Raw genomic sequence first — 14,726 nt, 5'->3', positions numbered from 1 at the left:
ATCTTTTCAATTTCACCTCTGGTGAAAAAAGAAAAGATAATCTGTGACGTAGAAGCCTAATGCATTCCTTAATTGGCTGTACCCTCTGCTATGGACTGCAGTTTTGCCTATTCAAGGCTCATCAGCACAGCTTGGGTCAGTAAACCAAAGAAATGCCATTAAGTCTCCTTATATGGTGAAGTGCATATAATATCTATGGGGTTTTGAGTCCATTTTACTATATGGTGAAGTGCATATAATATCTATGGGGTTTTGAGTCAGTTTTACTATATGGTGAAGTAAAACGGACTCAAAACACCATAGATAGTGTAATATTCTATTATTACGTCTGAACCATTTTCAACAGGAGAGCCGTGTACCAGCAGATCAGTCACTTGTACCCTACCCTTGCCTGTGAACAGCACATCAGAGTATTCCGTTTGTTGGAAAAAGAGTGTGGCTACGGACCTAACAACATCCCGCAGTTGGAAGACGTCTCAAAATTTCTGAAAAGTATGTTTTAATCATTGTAACATAAAATAAACGACAAAGTTATTGCGAAGTAACCCTTAACCTCAAAATTATTGCACCCTTTAAATTAGTGTTACAAAAGTTAACAATAGAAAAGGAAGGGTGCGGGTTCTAGATATGTTGCAATATTTTTGTGAATTGTTTTATCATTGTTTTTTAATATCTTACAGAATTCTAAGATCTTACGAGTGAAAGTAAAGAAGAATATATAACAATATGTCAACCGCTTTATATCTGTTATATCCACTGCCGATGAGGTCTTTTCCCCAATACCGGGGCTCGTCGGGCCGGCTAGGATACGAAAGACACAGTAGTGGTTGAGTCACTATGTATTTTATCAAATTTCATGAAGAACAATTATTATGGTGTAAACTAGATTAAGTCGAACGAATGTGAACAAGAGAGAGATCACTGTTGACACAACAAAGGAGGTAACGATCAAGAACCAGTGTTCTATAATCATACAGTGTGCGAACGAATGTGTAGAAGAGATCACTGTTGACACAACAAAGGAGGTAAAGATCAAGAACCAGTGTTCTATAATCATACAGTATGCAAACGAATGTGTAGAAGAGATCATTGTTGACACAACAAATGAGGTAACGATCAAGAACCAGTGTTCTATAATCATACAGTATGCGAACGAATGTGTAGAAGAGATCACTGTTGACACAACAAAGGAGGTAAAGATCAAGAACCAGTGTTCTATAATCATACAGTATGCAAACGAATGTGTAGAAGAGATCACTGTTGACACAACAAAGGAGGTAAAGATCAAGAACCAGTATTCCAGAATCATAGGGTATGTGAACAAACGAGATAACTGGCCCTTGGTGAAATTCAATCAGGGAAAGTAAAATACCTATTTGAGTAAGTAAGTAATGTATTATAAGAAAATAGTCGAGACGTTGTAAAACCACAGATGATGCTTCAAACATGTGTGGTTTTATCAGAATCATCACCAAAGAATATACATATTTGGCGCTACACTCGTGTTCCTAATCTAGTTAATGTCCAGGGGCACATAGCTACTGGGGTGTACGGGGGAGGGGTACCCCCCATTAAGTAGCTAGAGATACTTTCGTCGGGTAGAACAACAATCATTTGGGTAATCTACCCAACTAATACACATGTAACATGGACAGTTATCTTATTAAATCAATGATATCAACAAGTAAAAGATCTAATTATTTCATCATAGGAAACATTGAATTTTCCTCACCTGTCGGGCCACTTGGCAAGCCGTTCCAAACATTTGTTTATACCTGAATAAGTTATTAGTTACTTTACCTTTAAGATGTATATACTTTTGAACCCAGTGGATGGCCACTGCCTGATAAGCAATTTAAATTTAAAGCCATTTAAAATTTCATTGTGCTGGTACCCGCTGATTTGTTAGTTGTCTATTTCACAGTTGCACTAAGCAACACGCATTCTTTGTAAAGTATACATCAGCAAACTAGACAGAGGCTGTCTACTCCTTTATCCCTTAGTAGGTACATATTGTATTCATTTTCAGTTGCGAATTTTTTAGATGTAAGAAGACATGAATACAGATAAAAAGCAATTAAATTAATGAAAAACCGTGAAATTGAATTATAATTAAAGCATTCTTTATTCGTAGTTATCTTTTATTTTCTGTAAATCCTAAAATCTCACTTTAATTGAGAGACTCCCCTCAGTGCTTGCACCTAAATTACGCCTCTTATTATGACTAATACAAACAAAACACCTTGGTTACGCCTCTGGTTATGACTGATACAAACAAAACGCACCTTGGTTACGTCCCTGGTTAGGGCTTATACCAACAGAAGTAACGCATTTTCGGTTTCCTAGTTGTGTGATATTATCCCATGAATCTTACATAAGAATGCGAACAAACAAACTCATTGTCTCTGTTAAGGGTAATCCTGGTGACTCAAGGGTAAGTCTGAAGGATTATAACACTAAGAACCAGGTTTCGATACCTGTGTTAGGCAGAACATAGATAGCCCATTGTGTAGCCTTGCGCTTATCAACAAACAAGAACTATCAACAATGACAGACCTAGACGACTATGTTCAACACGTTGGTGGATTAAAGAAAGTATTCAGGATAATTCTGAGAAGTTACTTTATAAATACCTTGTCAGATATCAGCCAGAACAAAGAATTGCACTCTTAAACAAGGCACGAGTTCAACTTGCTTCTGAATTTATATATTTTTTTTATATTTTTTTTCGCTGTGCAACTCGTGCAAGAATTGTGCATATTGTATTACAAATATTTATATTTAGTAAATGAAGCTATATTATAAAAAACTTATATCTTAGAATAACCTAAACTATTAAAGTAGAACCACAAAATCTATATCTTAGAATAACCTAAACCATTATCAAGATAATGAACCATAAAATGTATATCTTAAGTAACCTAAATCATTATCAAGATAATGAACCATAAAATCTATATCTTAGAATATCCTAAACCATTATCAAGATAATGAACCACAAAATGTATATCTTAAGTAACCTAAACCATTATCAAGATAATGAACCAAAAATTTATATCTTAGAATAACTTAAACCATTATCAATATAATGAACCACAAAATGTATATCTTAAGATAACCTAAACTATTGTCATGATAATGAACCATAAAGTCTATATCATAAGTTAATCTAAATTATTATAATGATAATGAAACACAAAATATATATATCTTAACTTAACCTAAACTATTATAATAATAATGAAACACAGAATGTACGTCTTAAGTTAACCTTAACTATTATAATGATAATGAAACAAAAAAGAGGACTTACTGGTTTACATTAACATCAGGTTTCACAAGATGAAAAGGTAAAATATATTCTTCATGCACGTACATGGGGGAGGGGGGGAAGTCGGACGAACCCACTATTTTTGTTATGTATTTGTTTGTTTGTTTGAAGTTATGAACAAAGCTACACAATGGGCATCTGTGCTCTGCCCACCACGGGTATCGAAACTCGGTTTATAGAGTTGTAAGTCCGCAGACATACCGCTGTGCCACTGGGGGGCTTTTGTGATGTAGAAAATTATGCTTATATAGTTATAGCAAGCTGCTTATGGTATTTAACATTTTCTACATAGTCTACATTATTCTGATGAAGTATTAACATTTTTTGGCTTGAAATAGTTGCATGCAATGGCTTCTGTAGACACTTTGTAATTGGAAGCTGAAGCCGTATTGCTACTGTCAGGTTTTGTAGGCTGGATTCTGTACAGTAGGTCTCTGTGACTTGTTGGCGATAAATTTCAGCAATACACAAACAGCAACATAGTCCACGTGTTTCAAAATAGTATATTAAAACAAGTCAAACGTATATGCAAAAGTTTGTTGACTTTTCATTGGATGTTTGTGGATTTTATGTAAACAGCCATGCAATTGTTTAAGCTATATACAATTTTTCTGGGGAGGCATGTCCCAAGACCCCTGTAGCACGTGCTTTACATGCTGGTTGTGCTTCGTACAATATGTGTTGGCTTTTGATCTCACAAATTAGAACCCTCTTTCAAACATTATGCGTACGAGGCTCTTGTTAAATTTCAAGTGCTCGAGTCAACAAACACAATATGAAAATGGTTTCTGCGCTGTGCACCACCGGCACAGCTGTCGAGGAAATGGAAACAAATATTGAACTGTATATAAATACTCTGAAAAATAACATATAATCACATCTGAGAGCTAGGACACACCAAATCTAAGTACAGGAATTCCGTTTTTAATCTGAAATAAAAAAGAAAAAGAAAAGAACGGTACTTTCAAACACAATACGAAAGATAACTTGGAGGAAATACTGGTTGAAATATTTGTATGAGATTTTTTTGTTTTGTTTTGTAATTCTTGCTTTTTATTAGAAGAATCACATTTTGATAAAGTGCCCCCCAGTGGCACTGCGGTATGTCTGCGAACTTACAACGCTAGAAACTGGGTTTCGATATCCGTGGTGGGCAGAGCACAGATAGCCCATTGCGTAGCTTTGTGCTTAATTCCAAACAAGCAACTTGTTTATGCTTAACTTCAAACAAACAAGCAAATCTTGCTGAAGTTAATGGAGCTTAGGGACATCAAAGTTTCTATCATGAGGAGTGTAGAATACTTTTTGAGAGTATGATGAATCATACACGAAAACTTTTTACTCTTTACTTTTTAGAGAAAATCATCACGATGTATTAAAACGCTACCAACATTATTTCTCAAATTACATGGTACAAAATCGCTCTACTAAAAATATCACTCGGTAAAAAGTATGTCCTCACGATCTAAACGAAATAAAAAATATCCACATTTGTAACTACTCAAATTCAGAACTATTAAACAATTCTTTTGTTTCTTAGCTATGATATTCTGATATATTACAAATTCCATGATGCTTTTGCTCTCTGCTTACCTGAGATTTATAAGCCTGAAGATCCCAACTAAGTACTTTCTGTTTATAATAACGCAAACACTAATTAGCAAAACTAAAGGACCAGTCTTCATACGTAGCTACATCCCAGTCTAATGATGAATGATGCACTATACACAAAATGTAAATGCTTAATTTTCGCTGACTATCAAATCATTATTAACTCGAATTATTTCATCCCAAAATTAGCATTGCAAAGAAATAGATCAAATTAAAAATATTTGCACTTTTGAAAAAATTCAAAACTATTTTAAAATATTTACTGGACACTAATAAAAAGGTCTAAATAATACACAAGAAAACCAGCTAATTTATGATTACATAATGTTGAAGATAGAAACAATGGGTCTGAAAACAACTATTATTTTTATATATTTTAGAAAAATCGTAAATAATTTTATAAGATCAGCCCACCAGTTGAATTTGATCACCTGAAAACTTGTTTAGAAAACAAATTTCTTTCTTAATCTTTAATGAATATACGCCTAACTTGGTTTCATAATCAAATAATTTAAGTTTACTATTTACATTTAAGACAGTAAAATATTTTCAGTGTAACAAGTACTACTCAAACTCACATTTCTATTTCCTTTTCTTTATTGGGTGATGTTGAGCACAAAGCTACAGAATAGGATATCTGTGCTCTGCCCACTACAGGTATCGAAACCTAATTTTTAGTGTTGTAAGCCAGCAGACTTACCGCTGAGCCACTAGGTGGATTCCTTTTTATCTGGCTTATAAAGGCTAAACATATCAAGGAATTGAGTTATTTAAGTTATTTACATATATAGATAGGTTAAGTTTCTTTCGTTTGTAAATAATGTCTTTAGCAAAAGAGGACATATTCTGAGAATCTGTTTCAGAACAAGTTCTCCGTGTTATGAACCACTTTTTAATTTCTGGGAAAGATAATTAAACCTGTTAAATACTTTACATTCAGGAACATTCTGGACCATTGTTCCTCACAAGATAAATCTCACCTACAGAAAAAGCTTCGGTCAAGTGATACCATTTCTGCTATTGAGTTTTAGAAACTGTTCTCCATTATGACAGGTTTCTCAGTACAGTTTGTGCCAAGCGCGGTCCAATGGATAGCGTGTCGGACTGTGGATCTGAGGTTTCGTGGTCCGTATCTCGTAACCATAAAAAAATAAACAAAAAATCGCGCTTTGCACTTTGGAATCGAGGGTGCGTTATAAGAGTGGCAGCCAATTCTCACTATTCAGTCTGACAAGAGTTTGCTGTGGTTGACTAACTATCTTCCTTCTAATCTATAACTGTAAAATTAGGGCAGCACAGATAGGCTTTGTGTAGCTTTTCGCGAAATTCAACAAAAAACACAATTTCAGCTTTATAAATGTAATCGGCAATGATTAAAAGTCCTGAAAAGCTAAGCAAAAACTGAAAGTTTACCTTGGCAGTAAAAATAATTTTGCTACTAATTCTGAAAGAATGTATTTTTAAAGTGCTGAAGAATGAAGAACAAGAGCCTATCATTGAAATATTTATTGTCTAATTGCAGATACGCATTTTTAATTGCTATAAAATTCTGAAAAATATGTTTTAATATCAGGAAGGTCGGGTTTTACTGTGCGACCAGCAGCTGGTCTTTTGACTGCACGTGACTTTTTGGCAAGTTTAGCATTCCGAGTGTTCCAAGCGACTCAGTATGTAAGACACAGTTCTTCTCCCAACCATTCACCTGAACCGTAAGTTTGATTTCTTTTTTCTAGTTTCTGTGTGATAACAGTATGTAATCAGAAGGTATTTTCGTGTCTATGAATATATTTATCACATCATGAAAAGTATTTAACAAAGTCTAAAGCTACAAAAGCAAGAAAAAATTAACGCAAATCGACTGTTTATTGTATATTTTTTACTATTTGTTTTATTTGAGCAAATAAGATATATTCATTCTCATACAGCACAATATTATGGTGGTATATAATGAGTTATTTTTGTTCTCTAATATATTGACTGTATTCAAATGTTCCTGAGCTATAAAACCAATCAATTTTAGTAAGCGATGTAAATCTATGAGCTGATTAAACTTGTAGGTAGTTCTGGTGATTAACGAATACGATAATAAGATACATTAGTAGCCCCGTTTATTCTCTAAACACAGTGATTGTATCCACGAGTTGCTGGGACACATCCCTATGCTTGCTGATCCCAGTTTTGCGCAGTTTTCCCAAGAGATTGGGCTTGCTTCTTTGGGCGCTTCTGATACGGACATAGAGAAGTTCGCCACGGTAAGAAAGCTTTGTTGTCGTTAAACTTCAGATATTATACACGTAAGTAAACGTGTTGTTGTGTAATCATTAAATTTCGGTTACTCGTTGCATAAGTGTTATACGTTAAGATAACTTTGTTGTAATGTAGTTATTACGTTTCGGGTATTAAAGAATAAGAAAAAATATCAACTAGAATTAAATTTTTTTCTGAAAACACGAAGTTACAGTGTTTTGTACGTTTAGTGTCTGTTAGTGAGTGGGGGAGGGGGAGGCGAGCGTGGCCTAGTGGTCAGCGTGCCGGGCAATAGATCAGCGTGTCCAACATTCAAGTTCTATTATCGCCCAAAAAATGATAATAGTAAATCACTTTGTGCACTTTGTGATTGCGCGTGCGTTATAAGGTCAAATCTCACTATCTGGTTAGACAACAGTAGCCAAAGAATTGACGATAGGTGCTGTTGACTAATTGTCTTTCCTCTAGTCTATCAGCTCAAAATTAGGGACGGCTAGCACAGACATCCCTTGAGTAACTCTCGACGAATATCAGAAAACTAACTGTTAGAAGATTGGATTGTGAGTACATTTCGAATTGGTCAGAGCCAGTAGACTTTTTGGAAAATTTTCTAAACCGAGTGTAATGTTTGAATTTGTGGTCAAATATTATGTTTTTCAATCCATATCATATCAAAGAAATATTTAATCGATGTCACCAACGACCAGACGAGGTCAATAGAGTTGATGGGATGCTTTAGAACTGAGATTGTAAAATACATGTTGACATTAGCTCTGGAACATTGCAAGGTCCAGATGTGGGCAAGACACCAGACACCCAACAGTGTCTTTGAACGCCTGAGAACGGGAGGCCGTACTCCATAAAACAAGCTTATGGTGGAAGTCTTGGTAAACTAAATCGCTTTGACAGTGTTATGAAACTTCATAGTTACTTCTACACTAACAGTGAAACATAGGTCCAAGCTTATCACCTTGTAGTATGATGAAAGTTACTGCCACGACATTGAAAAGCACGTATACAGCAAGTAAGACTGTTAGATTCATCTAAAATGGCGGTAATGGAATTTAAATCTTCTCGAGGACGAGCCAGGCTGTAACAGTCATCTAAAAGTGTCAGATTCGGAATTGGCTCTCTGATGGGCACTTTGATCTACACACCAAGGATGGTATTTGGAATGCTGTGCGAAAAACGACGAGATCCTGCCTATCATTGTCATATGTGTTTTGATTCTGACAGAATTGTTTCTCTGATGGATGCTCTGATCTACACACCAAGGATGGTATTTGGATTGCTGTGCAAAAAACGACGAGATTTTGTCAATAAGTGTCTGGTGTGTTTTAATTTTGTCAGATTTATTTTCTATCGGACGCTTTGATTTACACACCAAGGATTGTATTCGAAACTTTGTGTGAAAAACGACTAGATCTTTTCAATCATTGTCTCATGTGCTATGATTCTGACAGAAGATTATACTCGTCCCCACTGTACAAGACTCGTCACTGCTTACATTGAACAGGACGTTAATGTCACAATGACTGAGCAGCACCTGTTCCATATCTTTATTTACATAGAGCTCACACAGGGTTTGGGGACGAATGTTAACCTCATTTATACACATTGAAAATTGTGAAAAGCCTTGATTGAGGAATAAAAATATCCTTTTTCCAGAACTCCACCCAAAGACTCATATCTGAGCCATGGTATCACTATATGGGCACTTTCAAACCAGTAGCGGTGATATATGAAAGAGCCTTTGGAGCAATTCCATACTCACGTGTTATGATTTTGTTTTAAGGACACAGCAATTTCACTTTTATTGGTAATATTCGAGTTATAAGTTAGAAGCTTGAAATTATTATATCAAAAATCTGTTGATCCTAAATATATTTTGTCCCGTATAATTTAATCACACCGTGGAGTTTTTAAGCCTACATTCATGGTTAAAGTAATTAAACATTTTCACTATTAGTTATTTTGTTATAAAATTAATCAATTTAAATTTAGTTAATCTCTCTTTTAGTTAACGTATCGGGCAAGCTCGAATAATTTCTAAATAGAAATTATTTAATAGCACAGTTTTATGAATTGTTGCAAAAACTTATAAAACGGATAATAAGTAATGCAACAGAAAGTAATTTTCCTATAATGTTCTGTATCTATCTTAAGGGAAAAAAATATAACAATGATATATTCTCTCGGCTTACGTCATTGTTGCACTTCAAAAACATGTCAGAGTTAATGGGTGATATTTTTCCTTTATTTATAAATGAATATACTAATTATAATAAACAGCACTGTGGATGGTGTGTCACAGACATTCTGGGAAGAAGAAGAACAAATCGAACGGTATCTTCTTCCCTTCTTTCATAATTGCTCATGGATAAAATTTACGCATTTCTTTGTTTTCCTAACTATTAAATCATGCTTAATGTAATGCGTTTTTGTTTTGCATTCCGTACTAGATACTTTGTTCACTACACGCATAGACCTCTCACAACTACGTGCTTGCATTTCAAGCTATGTGTTAACGTCTTCTAACTTGAAATATTTGTTTTCACTTATTATACCAATTATTAAAGTACCGCAAGGACTAATATGTGTGTTTGTGTTTGTCGACAGCTTTACTGGTTTACTGTGGAGTTCGGACTGTGCAAGCAGAACGGTGAGATACGTGCGTACGGAGCAGGTCTTCTTTCTTCTTATGGAGAACTGAAGGTAAGGATCAGAACGGTGAGATACGTATGTACGGAGCAGGTCTTCTTCTTATGGAGAACTGAAGGTAAGGATCAGAACGGTGAGATACGTATGTACGGAGCAGGTCTTCTTCTTATGGAGAACTGAAGGTAAGGATCAAAGTGTGAGATACGTATGTACGGAGCAGGTCTTCTTCTTATGGAGAAATGAAGGTAAGGATCAAACTGTGAGATACGTATGTACGGAGCAGGTCTTCTTCTTATGGAGAACTGAGGTAAGGATCAGAACGGTGAGATATGTATGTACGGAGCAGGTCTTCTTCTTATGGAGAACTGAAGGTAAAAAGCAGAACGGTGAGATGCGTATGTACGGAGCAGGTCTTCTTCTTATGGAGAAATGAAGATAAAGAGCAGAACGATGAGATATGTGCAACGGCGCAGATCTTTATATTCAGAACTATTCTTTGTCGTTATGATGAACTGAAAGCAAGGAGATACACCAACCATTTCATCACTTACTATGTTGTAACTGCTTCTGTTGGCGGATCTTGTGGTCTGAATCTTTGCTACTATTAATGTTTACCAATTAAAATTGCACTTTGTAAAACAGTTGTATCTCTTGTAAGAATATTTGTCAGCTCTCAAGGAATTTTAAAATATGAAAATTGAGGTGAAGAATGATGCAAAATCGTCATGTGAAATGGAGAATCCTATTGTTCATTGTTTGGTTTGAGTGTGTGTTTTTGTTCTATCCATGAAGAGTGACGGTCTGGGAGAATATTATTGTGAGAGTCTGACTAGTTGGTCTGTGCATGATCGACTTGTGGCGGGGGTAGTATTATGGTTTGGGTCTCAGTAGTTGATTTGTAAATAATCCACTTGTGGTGGGGATAGTATTAAGGTGTGGGCCTGACTAATTGGTTTTTACATGATCCACTTGTGGCGGGGGTAATATTATGGTTTGGGAATATAGAATTATAGTGTAAGTGTCAATCTAGAAGTTTTGTTTCAATGAAACTATATCTAGAAGTTTGTGTCTGAATGTCAACGATTGAGGAATTTTTGATTGATTACAAAAAGAAATCCAAATGTTAGATATATATGCAACTATTTCTCACCAATAGTTAGATATATGTAACTATTTCTCACAAATGTTAGATATATGTAACTATTTCTCACAAATGTTAGATATATGTAACTATTTCTCACAAATGTTAGATATATGTAACTATTTCTCACAAATGTTAGATATATGTAACTATTTCTCACAAATGTTAGATATATGTAACTATTTCACAAGAAAATGCTAGATATATGTAACTATTTCACAAGAAAATGCTAGATATATATGTAACTATTTCACAAGAAAATGCTAGATATATATGTAACTATTTCACAAGAAAATGCTAGATATATGTAACTATTTCACAAGAAAATGCAGATTTTGTTCAATAAGTCATTGAACACTTACGGTGTTCTCAAAACGTCAGTTGGAGATACCTTGCGAGTTCCAATGGACTGCAAATGTAAAATATTGAATGAATTTCCAACTCTTCATGACAGAGTTTAGTTCCATGTTAAAATAGTATATCTTAGCATATAACTGTATCTGTATACCAAATGTTCTGAAATATATTTATTGCCTCTCATTAGCACGCTCTCTCAGGAAAACCACAGCTTTTGCCGTTTCAGCCTGAAGAAACAGCAATCCAACCTTACCAAGACCAAGATTATCAAGACACTTACTATGTGGCCGAAAGTTTTGAAGATGCTAAAGAAAAGTTTAGGTATTTAAGTGTAAAAGCAAAACACTGGCTTTCTGATACACTAAGTCTCTCTATTTAATGTAGAACAGTTGTCATGTCATATATTATATACAAGTAACAAACATATGCATGAGCATACGTTCACATTAGACAGTTTTAAAATGTAGAAATATATTTAAACAAAACGCATATTTGTGATTAATAAGTCTTATATTTACGCAGTGGTAAGTCATTTCTTTATATTTTCTTACAGCTAAAAATAATGTATTGTTTTTGTGATATGAATAATTGTTAAGTATTGTTTATAACAGTGTGTTTCAAATTTAGCAACTAAGTGCTATTGTTGATTTAGTAACATAAACACGTTTTTGTTTGCTTGTTTCCAATATTCGCGCAAAGCTACACAAGGGCTATCTGCGTTAGTCGTCTCTAATTTTGAACTGCTAGACTAGATGTAAGACAATTAGTCTACAGTTTCCATTGACAATTCTTGGGTTACTGTTGTGTAATCGAATAGTGTGATTGACTCTGACTCTTATAATGTACATACGATCCCTAAGTGCGAAGAGGGGCGCAAAACGTAGATTCTGAGATCCAAATTCCAGGTCTTTAGTGGACCGCAAATAATGGTAACGTAACCGAGAAAAACAAATAATTTTAAAGAGTGAAGAAGTTTCGACCATACGTAAGCGAGTCGCTGTCGAAAAAAAAAGTGTAAATGAAAGTTTCTCATAAAAAAATAAAAACCCTGATTGACAAAGTTGACCTCATACAGAATCTGCACATTTAAGTTGAATATTAAAGTAAGGTCAAGTGATCAGACATGATCACTTTAAGTGTTCATCTAGCAAGCTTAGAACAGTGGTATATATGTATATATAACGGTTAACACGGCGTACATATTGGAACTGCACTACATACAAAAACCTACTTGGCAAAAATCGCCATTCCATTGGTTACAGTGTGCAGTTACCCAAGAAAAGTCTTGCAAAGTTGGAACATACTTTATGTGTGTGGAAACACAAAACATACTGCTGGGTTCTGTAAACAGCAACATTACAACAAAGTATCTCAGTCAACAGTGATTAACCATTTTAATTTTGTAGAAGTTACAACAAGTGAGTTTCTTTGAAAAAAATAAAAATAAGACGACACCTGAGAAACTACACTACAACAGTATTAAGTAACTAATTTGTTACGTCATTTCTAAGTACTGTGTATTGTTGTGTGACTGCTTTTTTTCGTCTGAGTATATTTAGTTAATAACAATTTAAATATTTTTAGGCAATATGTAGCTGCTCGTCTACCTCGAGCTTTTGAAGTCTGGTACAATTCTTTTAGCCAATCAGTGCACATCCTGGACTCTGTTGACAAGTTTGAAGAACTAGCATCCTCCCTCAAGGCTGATGTCACTCGGCTAAACAACGCCGTCAATAAGCTTAAAGCACAGTAGCCATATATGTCAGAAGACTCTCGGGATCTTGTAATTTTGGATATTGATAACGTTTGTAGGGATGTTGTGAACCTGGGTAAAAAACAATCTTTGAGTACTTGTTATCTTTTGACATTGTCAGGACAGGACCTGGTAAAAACTAAGCTAACCAAAGATTACCCCAAAAGAAATAATATATATATATACATTTTTCATGCATGATAGGTATTACAGCGAAACTATTTCATGAAAATCAAACCAAAAAACTATTGGGTAAAATCTGATTCATTATAAGTCTATTCCTCAACTGAAAAAGAGTAGAATTGTAGACGTCTTCATTTATGTATTGAATATTTTTCATACTATGAGACTGAAATTGAGACTTTAAAGTTTATACGCTAACATGACATTAGAATATTGTTTTCTTTTAATATTTGTTTAAATTCTCAATCAAAATTCACCGTCTTAAGAAAGTCTGGAAATTTAAGTTATTCAGTTTTCGTTCTCTTATATTGATTCTTGTTCAGCTTTTACCCGGTCCTGTAAAACCGGCCTTGCTGTCTGACTATCAATCTATTTGTGTATCTATTTACAAGTATATGCGTATCTATCTGTACCTCGCCATCTGTTTATCTCTCTACGTATTTGTGCTTTGTAACAACGTATATATTCAGTGATATAAAATCTGTATTCTTGCTATTGTTCAAATTAAAACTGGTTGCTAATATTTTGCGATCACAAGTTAAAAGTCTGATATTAAATTTCAAAAAGATTGTTGTATACATTATCAAATGTCGTTATCTCTAAACCTATGCTAACAATGTCGAAAAACAGTTCAATAATACTAACTGTGAATTCAATTTGGTGTTTTTTTTCCTAATCCCTCGAGGAAATGAATCTATTGTTATAAACGAAATTTATTGTTGTACAGAGCTGTGTTGAAGTATATTAAATATATGATGTTTGGCAAAGCAAAAAATATAATGTCTTTGTAACTTACTATTCTATGTCAACTTATTCTATATACTAATCTTTAGTGCATAACATTTCCTTGTGAAATAAAAATATTAACAAGATCTTGAAGCATTTTAAGCAATTATTCAAGACTCAGTAAATCAACTGAGGTTTGCCGAGTTGGCATCTTTCATTAATATAACTAACCCACAAAACAGAGAAAATAATCAGACAAAACATTCGTGTTTTGATTGACAAAGAACGCTTCCTACGAAACCTAAACAAAAGTCCACAGATATATACATATATATATATGTATTTTGAAAGCAAGGTTTCGGGAAAGATGCTCAATATGAGGAATAAAAGCAGTACTTTTCTCTAAAGACAATTAACTTTCGAAAAACTCTGACCGAGGGTGAAGTTTACAAATTTATACGTACAAATAGCAAATGAAATTATAAGATATTGTAGTTTAAGTTTGAACAGATCTTGATAAAAAACAAAATTTTTCATTTTCCTGATTACATTTTTTACCATTAACTTCGTTAACGACAAAAAAAGTAACATAATGACAAAATCAAAGAATGATTTCAATGCAAATTGGTATTAAATATAAAATACTAATAGAAATATAAACCAAAACAGCAACGAAGAATACAAACGAATATATTTAAGAATATGTTAAACAACTA

The 14,726-nt window shown here is 34.2% G+C and overlaps 1 protein-coding gene across 1 annotated transcript in view; it reads left to right on the top strand.

The window, feature by feature from the left end:
- The window catches only part of LOC106462240 (tyrosine 3-monooxygenase-like), a 91,728-nt gene extending 77,657 nt beyond the window's left edge, over positions 1-14,071 (top strand). The window contains exons 8-13 of the mRNA XM_022389436.1: positions 347-492; positions 6,516-6,651; positions 7,068-7,194; positions 9,809-9,904; positions 11,536-11,669; positions 12,933-14,071. Coding sequence (XP_022245144.1) covers positions 347-492; positions 6,516-6,651; positions 7,068-7,194; positions 9,809-9,904; positions 11,536-11,669; positions 12,933-13,101 — 808 coding nt within the window. The 3' untranslated portion in view covers positions 13,102-14,071. The remainder of the gene's footprint in view (positions 1-346; positions 493-6,515; positions 6,652-7,067; positions 7,195-9,808; positions 9,905-11,535; positions 11,670-12,932) is intronic.
- The last annotated feature ends 655 nt before the right edge of the window (positions 14,072-14,726 follow it).

Source organism: Limulus polyphemus, unplaced genomic scaffold (assembly GCF_000517525.1).
Source record: "Limulus polyphemus unplaced genomic scaffold, Limulus_polyphemus-2.1.2 Scaffold1124, whole genome shotgun sequence".
In the NCBI taxonomy this organism is placed as follows: domain Eukaryota; kingdom Metazoa; phylum Arthropoda; class Merostomata; order Xiphosura; family Limulidae; genus Limulus; species Limulus polyphemus.
This window is presented reverse-complemented; position numbering and strand designations above follow the sequence as displayed.